We start from the raw sequence: 12,127 nt of genomic DNA on the forward strand, positions 1-12,127 counted from the left end.
GGTCTCTGGTTTGATGGTCCAAGCTGGTGAGTCTGCTTGACTATAACCACAGGTAAAATGAAATTCTCTATAATCTTTCCGGACCCAAAATGAATGAATAATCATAACTTACTATCAAATTTTTCCTTTTTTTTTTTTCAAAGAAAAATAAATAAATAATGCAAAAGCATGTTCAAACAGTATAATAAAAAGAAGAAACAAGAAAGAAGCGTTCACGCTTTGAATTTAGGCCTAATCGGATAAATGGTCTATATAGTTATAAGGTATTTGGAAGATAGTTCTGTGATTAAAAAATTTGGATTTAAACCTTGTGGTCAAAGTCAATTAGAATTTATATCCGAAATCAGAACTTTTCTCATTCCTACGTTAGTAGCTTGCAGGTGAGTCTCATAAGTAAAACTAAGATGATTATTTCTGTATTTGTGTGTGTGTCTCTCTCTATCTTCCAAAAAGCTTTAATTAATGTCTCCAAATTCACCAGACAGAAAATCCGGAAGCCCAAAAAGTTCACCACCGCCAATTCTGCCTAAGCGACCGCGCCCACTGAGCCTCCCGGACCAAGCTCTCAAGCATGTTATCATGAAGATGCAGCTCCAGAACCATTTGAACTCCCTTTCTCCCTCCACTGGCTCGCCGTCTCCCCACTCCGAGCCCGACCTCTCATCAGCCTTCAATTCCCTTACCTTTGACCCGCCTGCACTGGATTCCACCTCTATCCTCTCCGACGAGCTCCTACTCCGCATCTTCTCCAAGCTCCCTATTCCCCACTACCTCCCCAACTCCCTCATCTGCAAGCGGTGGCTATACCTTCACGGGCGACTGGTGAATTCCGTGAAGCTTTTCGTTTGGGGGTTTTTGGACTGGGGTCGAGTTTTTGCCCAGTTCTTGAATCTGGATGATGTCGATATTGTCCATGCCTGCATTCGGTCCCCAAGGAATTCGGGGATTCTGGTGACCAGGAAGGCTTTGACTGTTCATATCGACTCGCTTTTTAGCCCCAATGGATTCGTTGAGGAGAGCGATGTGTTGAAGAATAGTGTTGTGGACCATGGGCTGAGATTGATCGCTCAATCGTACCTGAATTTGCAGCGAATTGCGGTTATTGGCGCCAGTGAAAATGGGTTGGTGAGGATTGCTGAAGAGTGCCAGATATTGCAGGAACTGGAGCTGCATTGTTGTGGGGACTTGGCATTGAAGGGGATTAATGGTTGTAGGAACTTGCAGATTGTGAAATTGATTGGTTCTGTTGATGGGTTTTACAGGGCTGTGATTTCGTATATCGGGTTGACGATTTTAGCTCAGGGGTGTAGGAAGTTAGTGAAGCTTGAGCTCTGTGGGTGTGAAGGGAGCTAAGATGGGAATGATGAAATGACCATCTTAGTCTTACCTGTGAGACCCACTTGCAAATTACTAATGGACGAATGACAAATGTTTTAATTCGGATATAAATCCTAACAGACTTTGATCATAGGAGTTTAAATCTAAATTTTTTTTACCACATAAGCTATCTTACGAATAATTTGTGATCACGAAAACCATTTATCCGATTAGGCTTTGAATTTATCTATCGGCTTGTGTCACGTAACAGTAATGACAATATTAATAATAATGCATCTTGACTTTGCTTTCACTGATTCTGAGGTGTATATGAATATCGTTTTAATGCAAGTTGCTATAGCCATATATGCCATATATAATAATCTGCCTTGTTTAGTTGCATATATAATAATCTGCCTTGTTTAAGTTGCACATATAATAATCAGCCTTGTTTAAGTTGCATATATAATAATCTGCCTTGTTTAAGTTGCATATATAATAATCTGCCTTGTTTAAGTTGCATATATAATAATCTGCCTTGTTTAAGTTGCCATATATAAATAATCTGCCATGTTCACCAACTTATGCACTTTGCTAGATATTATTTGAGTGGAAGGGAGAGAACTGGGAAGCACAAGAGGGGACCGAGAGGAAGTGGCGGTGGCCAGGCCGGGCCATGGTGCGTGAGTTGTTAGTCACCGGCTCCCACTTTGACAACTTTATTTTAATTCAAAAATGTCTGTTGGTCTTTTTATTGTTGGCTGACTTTCAAATCCCCATCTCTTCGAATTGCAGCAGCAGCTTAATCTTAATATCAGCTAATATAGTACAAATTTAAAGAAAAATAGAGAGAAATGACTTAGATAAAAGTTTGTAAATTAAATATATATGAAGGTTGATGATTTAATTATTACTTAAGTATTAATTAACGTACTTATTTTACTTATTTCTTATAACTTACAAATTTAATCTACCTAAAATTACTATATATATTTACTTTAGATGTTGAACGGATGCATTCCCCTAAGAATATGATAATCAATGAACTAATGAAGAAAAATTCAACATGTTAAAGTTAAAGGTGGATTATCTGTTTGTTCGTATTGTTGTATGCGGTGGCTAAGGAATTGACCCTCCGGCCCCTCCGGCCCCTCCCTCCCTCCAGCAACTTTTTGTGGAATTGTCAAATATTATAGCGTCGGAGTCTCAGACCCTCATTGAAGCGCGGAGGCGAGTTATATGACACTTTCAACAGAGTATCGGATCGACCGTACCACCGTACTCCTCCGTTGACAATTACAAGATATTCAATATTTCCAGCTAGCTAATAGGAATTAATTTCATTCAAGTCAAACGACCGACCAGCATGTGTATATATATATATATGAATGAGGATCCTCTCCATATCCTCTTTGTGAGAATTTTGGAAAATTTTCAATCATGTCTGTTTATCGTACATCGTACGGTCAGAAATAATTATAAATTTTTTTATTTAAAATTAAAATAAATTGTAACTGATGAAAACTGATCGTATGATGTACGATTAACATACGTAATTGAGATGAGTCGTGTAGTAGGTTATTGGACAATTTTAAAAAAAAAATGTACAATTAACGTACGTAATTGAAGAATTTTCAGAATCATTCTATATAGTACAATCAAGTCACGGCTACTTTTAACTTTAACATTTTATAATAAATAACCAATATTTAACACCACTTGAGAGTTTGACACACGAAAAAGATAGACTGGCATGGCAATTGGCAATATCGACAAGGCATGATATGGACTCGAGGTTGAAAGTTCAAAGTAAGCGCTGCACGCCATCACCAAATTAAGAACAGCTACAATGTCAACAGCGCGCTGGGTCTACTCTACTATTCTATCTCTCTCTCTCTCTCTCTCTCTCTCTCTGGTATAAAATATACACGCTTGTGTGTGTATATATTGCAGCAAACACATCTTAATCCCTCATTCATTCTTCTTGCACATCACCTGCGACATTGCCTAATTAACGAAGCCATTTCCAGTTTGTAATGAATGGTAGTCCAGGTCCCACGTAATTAATTTCTTCAACCGATCACGGCCGGCCTGCAGGTAATTTAAACTTCCCACCTCAACAACCACTATGCATGTACACACACACACACACACACACACATATATGTACGTGTGTGTTATCAGTTTTGTATTGATTGGAATCGCATCATCAAATTGTATGCTTGTAAACGTTTATTTTGTTATATAGATTTATGCATGCGTCAGTTGTATAATTAGATAGAGATGGAGGTGGTATTATTACATATACAATACATTAGCTAGCCCTGTCTGAAAATAGTGTTACATATATAGATTAAATATTGACCAGTGGTTGATCTTTCAAGCTCACGGAACCCAAAGTCGGCCGGCCTACAATATTTGCTTCACTAGCTACGTACTTATCTACTTTTAAACCTCAACTGAAGCTCAATTATATGTGGTCGTTTGTGTATACAGGTTAAAGTACTTTCCTGTTACTTTGAATAATGATTTATAATAGACTGATCGGTTTTATATGTAAAAGTAATTTGATCCGTTTGAAATTAGGATGCGTTAGTTGAATAGCAGCAAATCGTGGTTATCATATATATGTCTATTAGGAACTTTATATTATTGCTAGCTTCCAATGCATATTATTTTCCAACTTATTAGATAAAGACCTTGTTTATGCTTATCCGTAGCTCCAAATTAGTACAGGTTAGTCTAAACAGTCGATATGCAAGTTTCACAAAGTAATCCTTGTTTATTATTGTATATTGTTAAAGATTTGTTTAATTAGCTAGCTTTATCGTTTAGTTAATCTGCAGTACTAGTTGCTAATTTATCGTTTAGTCCTTTATTAATTTATACATAGATGCTAAAATGACAGATGGAGTTCACATGTAGGTGAAGGATCAAACCTCTCAACTTGCGCTTAAGTTATTGCAGTGATTGCTCTATAAATAGTGGAACTCAAAGTCTCAAGTTTCATCAAGCCTCCCTCAACCAATTGTATATCACATGGGAACCTTATTGGATCATTCCAATATGCATAATGAACACGATGATCAGCGGCAGCTTCCCTATGAGATTGTGGAGGAAATTCTGCTGCAACTGCCGGTGAAGTCCGTCCTTCGTTTCAGAAGCGTATGCAAGCCATGGCTTGCTCTCATCTCCGACCCAAAGTTTGTCAAGTCACACCTCCTTATCCGCTCTACCAAACAAGACGACGATGACGATGATTGTGATCATGATCATGATGCTCACGGCAAAACTACATCTTCAAGAGCACGACTCATGCTCTCCTCCTTGTCCCTCCTCCAGTCCGTCCACGTACAAGTTCTCAATACCACTACTATTGATGCACCCGCAACGGCAACCTTGCCATCCCATGGCGAAGGTGAAGCAGAAAGTCTAGCAGAAGCAAAGGCAGAAAAAGAAACGAAGGCAGAAGCAGCCGGCACAACTGGTGTTAATAGTACTACTAAGGTCGTGGAGGCGGAGCATGAGTACTCTGTGACAATGAGGCGGCCGGTCAAAGACATGAAGATTGTCGGCTCTTGTAACGGCCTGGTGTGTTTGGTGGTTGACTCGGAAGATATGATGATTTATAATCCATCCACCAGGCAGGTTCATGCAGCCCCAAAGTTGGCGACAATCTCCGGTAAGGATTACTTCTATGGCTTCGGTTACGATTCGCGCAAGGAAGACTATAAAATAGTGAGGGCCACTTCTTCAAGTAAGGCAGGCGTTTTCGCCACCCAACTTGACATTTATTCTTTGAAGGCCAATACATGGAGAGCCAGGTCCGAAACCCTGCCTTTTTACTTTCTGTTCAACCTTGTCGGAACCCTACTCAACGGGGCTCTCCACTGGGCAGTCCGCCGCGGAAAGACTACTGATCAAGCTTACGCAAACGGTGATGGTGAGAGGCCTTTCTCAATCGTTTCTTTCGATATAGCGGAGGAGACGTACCGGCAACTTCCCCTACCGGGCGACGGCGACAAGAATTTCTCGTTCTATGGTTTGGGGGTTTTAGGAGGGCGGCTGAGTATGCTTCACAGCCCTCATGGGTCTGATTACCAGGTGTGGTTAATGAATGAGTACGGGGTCAAGGCATCTTGGTCTATTTTCACTACCATTCCGCTGAAGATGGATTCTGAATACCTAGGGCTGATGTCAGTTCTGAGTATTTTGAAGAACGGGGAGATTCTAATCCTCTTGCATCAAAGGAAACTAGTCATTTACAATCCGGCGGACAGAAACTTCCGAGCCGTCTTTTCCGGGGATGTACACTCTTCTCAAGTGGCTTTGTACATGGAGAGCCTTGCTTCACCCACCATGAAATACTCCATGGTCAGATAGCTGATCATATTATAATGTACTTAATTAAAGATAATCATCAGTAATCACGAGGATGAAAGAAAGAAGAAGATCAGGCTATCCACTAATAAGTTACTATCTTGTCGAAATGATTGTAATATTAATTTGTATCTTCCTCATTATTTAACTTCCAACGTGAAATGGTTTGTTTGCTTATGGGTTGGATTCAAGCCAATGGCAGTAAAAAATTCACGATATAATTAAATATGTACCTTAAAAAAATTTATGATGTCATGGAATATATTTTTGTGTTTTTGTCCAATATCTACCGGTAAAAAGGTTTAAAGAATACAATATTTTAAAGCACCATAGAATCATTATTATAATAATTTAAGAGTATTGTTACACTAAAATTTTAAACTAAATAGTGTATCATCAGTAGAAAATAATTTTATTAATCTACATATAAGTAATAATCTAACAAGAGAGACTAAAATATATATAAGTAATAATCTAATAAGAGAGACTAAAATTTTAAATTAAATTATAAAGAAATTTTCAGGAGCCGTCACAGCTGGAGTTCCCAATGAATCAAAGGTTAACACCTGTCCGCTTTGTTTTTCAAACAAGAAAATGCCAAACTAAAATTTTTATCAAACAAAATATTTGAATTATCCCTATCACACCACCTCGTCAACGCCAACTACACGCCTGACAGCACTATCCACCTCCATCGCCGATTTTATCGGTGAATCTCTTCTCTCTTCTCCTATTTGTCTTTCTCATCTCCTTCTATTTCTTCGACATGGAAGCCCAGGAATGTTCGACGTCAACTCCAACCACAGATCTGGTGTCGCCAACTGCTGATCTAGTAGCTGGTCAAGTGGTTAGATTCCCGTGTAACTGTGTTCTTCTCCGACGAAGAGAGGATAAAAGAAGAAGATATGAGAAAGAAAGAGAAAGGGCAACATACGGGTATGGAAGGGAGGAATAGGTGGGGGTGGGCGGCGGGTTCGAGTCCTGGGAGTAATTTGGATTTTTCAATTAGTTTTGAAATTTAGTCACGTACTTTTAATATTAAAAAAAAAAGTTTTAAGGATGCCTTCATTTAAAAAGATGACATTTGAAAATATGATATTCTAGATGTCAGATTGATATAGGCCGAGAACTCGAGCTCCCTGAAAAATTTCTTTAAATTTTGTAAATCAAATAATATGGTTGTTAAATTATTACTTAATATTGATTAACGTGTATATTTTCTATTAATAACATATCATTTGTTACAATAAGAATAATTTTAGGAGTCAAAATTTATAAACCAAATTTACAAACTAAATGATATGTCATCAATATAAAATAAGTACGATAATCAATACTTAAATAATAAATCATTCATCAACGTCTACATCATTGGTTTACAAATTTTAGTTTAGATATTTAGTCTCCTAACTTATCCTTACATTAAACCTAATAACTTTAAAAAACCTCTCTTGATAAAACAAATTACTATAAAAATGAACTACTTAAAGTATTGAGGTTAGCCGATGATGTGCACCACCCATATCTATTTTATTGAGAATTATTTAAAAATTAAATAAAGTATTGAGGTTAGCCAATGATGTGCACCCATATCTATTTTATTGAGAATTATTTCAAAAAAAAATTAAAGCATTGAGGCAAGCCAACGATTTGCACTCATATCTATTTTATTGATCAGCACAATAAGAAAGAAGAAGAATTGGAGGCCCCAGAGCAGCAGCCCCAAGATAAGACTTAAAAAAAAAAAAATAATGAAAATAGATTGAAAACTTTGAGTTTTAATAATAAAGACAAAATAAAGGATAAAGTGAATAATATCATGATTGACTTTTTCGTATTAAAATGTAGTTTTTCGTTCAAATAAACAGTACTATGAGTTTTTCGTTAAAATTTCCTAAAAAAACACACACACAACTATTTTATTGAGAATTACTTTAAAATGAACTATTTAAAGTATTGACGTAAGCCAATGATGTGTACTCATATATATTTTATTGAGCCATTTGTATTTCAACGGAGAATTCTTGTTAATTTGTAATAAGGATTGTCCTTTGGGAAATTTTTTTCATGTACCTGTCACATATGCTAATTTAGAAATCCACTAATAAACATTTAACACTTGCATATTTTATTCTTTTAAATTAAAAATTTGATAATTATTTTAAAATAAACTTAAAATGATATTAGAGGCTCACGAGCAACACGACATCTAACCACCCGCACCCACCTCTATCCAATGATGTGTACTCATATCTATTTTATTGAGCCATTTGAATTTCAACGGAGAACTCTTGTTAATTTGTAATAAGGATTGTCCTTTGGGAGAAATTTTTTCAGGTACCTGTCACATATGCTGAACTAGAATTCCACTAATAAACATTTAACACTTGCATATTTTATTCTTTTAAATAAAAAAATTGACAATTATTTTAAAATAAACTTAAAATGATATTAGAGGCTCACGAGCAACACGACGTCTAACCACCCGCACCCACCTTCACCATCGGTTGGGGATTTTTCTGGCATCATCATCCCTTCTTTCTGTTTGACTTTCTATCTCTCTATCTCTCTCGATCTTTCTCTCTCTCCCGCTCTTACATCTACATGGAACCCAGAGATTGTCGGCGGCGATCCCAACTTAGATTTGCTGTCGTCAATCTCAATCTATCAATTGGAGTTCGCTGACATCCTTTTTGTTCTTACTCTAGAGCAGGAAAGAGAAGAAATAAAAAGGGGAAGAGAAAGAGAAAGAAATAGGGAGAGAGGTGATGCGGAAAGGCAGGATGAATGGAGCAGTGGAGGGATGGGGGAAGGGCGATGGAGATTAGGGATTGGAGATTAGGGGTATGAAATATGGCCTTCAATATTTTTTAATTATTTAATTATTTTGTGAAATGAATATAAGGGTAAAATGGGTATTTTCGTGTCATTTAAGAAGTAGAAGGATAAGTGTCATGTGTCTATTAATGGGGAACTTTAAGTCAGCATGTGTGACAGGTACTTGGAAAAAATTCTCATCCCTTAGACATGTCTAGAAGCCGAATAGACATATCTTTTACTAGTGTTATTTTGAGCTGAAACTATAAGATTGCGTTGGTGTGTTGTAAATTTAAAGAAAAATGTTTTATTATAAAATTAATTGGTAATAGGAGAGTATGCATGTTAATATGTCGTTAATGTAGTGTTGATGAACTGGAATTAGATTCTCTCATTCCATGAGAGAGTTTCTCTTTCTGTGAGGGGTTTTTTCCCTCTTTTTGGTGGGGGTTTCCAGCTTGACCACAATCTCAAGCGCCGACTTTAGCTTCGGCTAGAGTCGGTTGCCTCTTCTCCCTTTCTTTTGTTTTTTCCTCTATTCCCCTTCTCTGCCGTGTCTTCTCTCCTTTTTTCTTCTTCTTCTTTTCTTTTCGCTTCTCATGATGTTCTTCCCTAATTCTCGCTTTCTTTTGTTTTCTCCTCTATTCCCTTTCTCTGCCGTGTCTTCTCTCATCTTTTCTTCTTCTTCTTCTTTTCTTTTCCCTTCTCATGATGTTCCTCCCTAATTCTCCATTTCTTTTGTTTTCTCCTCTATTCCCATTCTCTGCCGTGTCTTCTCTCCTCTTTTCTTCTTCTTCTTTTCTTTTCGCTTCTAATCATGTTCCTCCCTAATTTTCCCTCTAGTCTACTCTGTTCTTTATTCCCGTCGTTATCCTTCTCCCCATCTCTTCCTCAGTCCAATCTTCAACCACTATATTATTTCCTCTTGAGTTCGTGTGTAGAGCTGGGATGTTTTCCCTGGCTCGGGTGTTTCCAACACCACCACATTCTCCTTGTTATCTGTCGTTTTCGACAGTGTTGCTTGTGGGTTTCCCCGAGCTTCTTCTTGGTAGTTGGCTAATCCCTCTTTGGTGCCGACTATCTCTTGTTAATGGCTGGGATCTGGGTGCTGTTCGGGGTTGGTGGTGGTGTCTGCGCCGGCGATACTCGTTGGTGGATGACATTTCAGTTGGCTGGCCTAGCTCTCTGTCGATGTAGGAGCTTTCAGTAGAAGTTTCTCAGCTATTGTGAACTGTTGTATGTTTTTGGGCTTCACTGTTGTTTGGCCCTCTTTCTGTTTTTTCTTTTGGTTTGGGCCATTTTTTGGTTATGTATTGTTGTCAGTTAGGCCTTTGGTTTACTTGTAATTTTGGGCTTCTTGTTGAATAAAGTTAAGGGGGTTTGTTTGTAGCTTTGCTGCAGTTAAACTTTTACCAAAAAAAACAAAATGTAGTGTTGATATGAAATCGATATTTGATATCAATATATCAATGTAATGTTATTAAAGTGACATTGATTTTCAATAATAATATTGTATTCACGTCGTTTGAGTTTATTCGTATATTATAGTGGGTCAATATTCTATAAACATATCTTATTCACATCGTCGTTTGGGTCCTATTCGTATATTAATTATAGTAGGTCAGTTTCGATTTCCTTGTACTTTTATGTCGGAGGGTGTATTTAATTGAGATTTTAAGAAATTTTAATGAATTTATAAATCAATAGATTTTGAGAAAATTTTAATTGATTTGTAGAGATTCCATGTAAAATTTTGATTCAATTCCCTCGAAATTTCAGGGGGATGTGAGTTTTATGAATGCTTAAAATACACTACAAAACTCTCCAATTCCCTCAAATTCCTCAACTTTTAGACCCGGAATGTTATAAATTTCTTTAAAATCTTAATAAACTATCTTAAAATCTTGATTGAAAAAAAAAAAAAAAAAAACTAATATCAACGGCAATAGAAATGCATAGAAAACACAGAATCAGGGTCTATAATTCTTCTAAAAAAAATGTTTTTTTCAAAGTATAGCAATTAGTGCCAATATAATGAAATTTTCAAATGGCAAGAATACCTCCACATATTTTACAAAATTAATTGCTATATTTTCCAGGTGAGATCAATTGTTGTTGGTATCTCGGTTGAGTTATAAAAAGGAATTGAAATAGTGAAATCGCATAGTTGTATGCGGGTGGAACCCTGATGCTTTAGTGTTTTTAATTGTTGAACTTTTCTTCTATAAGTTACATCTCATTCGATATTATTCTTTGTTTCAGTCTTGATAATTCTGCATTCTTTTTCAACGCTCTTTGAGGAATACGACACTCGAACTTCGAATTTATATTGCTACGCGACACCTGCACTTGGGTTTAGCAAGCAAATTTTTGTCCCCGTTGCTAAGGGAGCGATTTGGCGAGGAGCGCATAATTTTCCCCCACTCGATACATTCTTTCCATTTATTTCTATTTTTTTTTTGTTGTTGTTTGCGTTGGTTTTAGCTTATCAATGACCATTATTCAGAGGGTTATGGGGATTGACATTAACATATTAATAATGGTCATTGAGCAACCCATTATTAATATGTTAATGCCAATCCCCATAACCCTCTGAATAATGATCATTGATAAGCCTTAATGCCATATTGAAATGGTAATGGCTGGCCATTTCTTTTTCTTCTTCTTTGCCTTCTCCTTTCTTCATTTCTTTTCGGTAACTGACATAGAGTTAATCACCAATTTATTGTCTTGTGCCTCACCTTTTAATTGCCTTGCAACATTCTCATAGTCTTGCACATTAACATTAATATAACATTAGTAAAAAATTAAAACAAATTAGATATAAAACCTATTTGACCAGTTATACATGATAAAGCAAAAATTTGATAAATTACTAGAGAAAAACATGTAACGGGTATAATCAAAGCGCATTAGACATGCACTTTTGAGCAATTATCAAAAATTACAATCATTGCCCCTACATTATTCTCTTTGACAATTATTATATCAAATTAAATACCATATTATTTTTACTCATTTAACATATTCACAACAATTTATATAAAAGTTTATCAAACATTATGACACTATTTTTTTTTTTAAAAAAAGAAAAACACTTTTACAAAAAAATAAAAATAAAATAAAAAAAGTTTACCAAACCTTCAACAACTTTATTTTACAGTTATTTATTCTCACAGCACGTCATAAATTATTAACGGAAATCATTGGATTTCATTGATTTTCCGGTTGTCTTTGATCAGTTGACGGCATGGAGAGGTCTAGGGCTTAGAACGGCCGCTGCTAATTTCATGGTGTGGGGACGATTACGTAGAGGAATCGTGCAGTGTTCTCTGGTGCACGCACGTATTTGGGGTTTGGTTACGAACACCTTTATGGTTATGGAGGATTTGATGGCGAATTTTGCGGGAAGGTTGGCGATTACAGAGGAAGAAAACAAACTGATTGTTGTTGATCAGATGGAGGCTTCAACACTGAAGTCTTCGAGGGTCTTCCTCATAGGAAGGGTCCTTCCACACATAGCGGTGAACAAGGAAGCCTTTAAACGACATATGAGAAATCTTTGGCGTCCTAAATGAATATGGTGGTGACGGATTTAGAGGATAATCAGTTT

The 12,127-nt window shown here is 36.6% G+C and overlaps 2 protein-coding genes across 2 annotated transcripts; both read left to right on the top strand.

The window, feature by feature from the left end:
• The first annotated feature begins 427 nt into the window (after window positions 1-427).
• LOC137729364 (F-box protein At5g51380-like) lies at window positions 428-1,438 on the top strand. The gene has a single exon (XM_068468305.1). The coding sequence runs from the start codon at window positions 463-465 to the stop codon at window positions 1,351-1,353; it is 891 nt and encodes a 296-aa protein (XP_068324406.1). The 5' UTR covers window positions 428-462; the 3' UTR covers window positions 1,354-1,438.
• A 1,852-nt stretch (window positions 1,439-3,290) lies between these two features.
• LOC137745948 (F-box/kelch-repeat protein At3g23880-like) lies at window positions 3,291-5,914 on the top strand. The gene is made up of 2 exons (XM_068485982.1): window positions 3,291-3,414; window positions 4,243-5,914. Exon 2 carries the CDS (start codon window positions 4,357-4,359, stop codon window positions 5,698-5,700), a length of 1,344 nt encoding a protein of 447 aa, XP_068342083.1. The 5' UTR covers window positions 3,291-3,414; window positions 4,243-4,356; the 3' UTR covers window positions 5,701-5,914.
• The last annotated feature ends 6,213 nt before the right edge of the window (window positions 5,915-12,127 follow it).

Source organism: Pyrus communis, chromosome 1 (genome assembly GCF_963583255.1).
Source record: "Pyrus communis chromosome 1, drPyrComm1.1, whole genome shotgun sequence".
NCBI lineage: Eukaryota > Viridiplantae > Streptophyta > Magnoliopsida > Rosales > Rosaceae > Pyrus > Pyrus communis.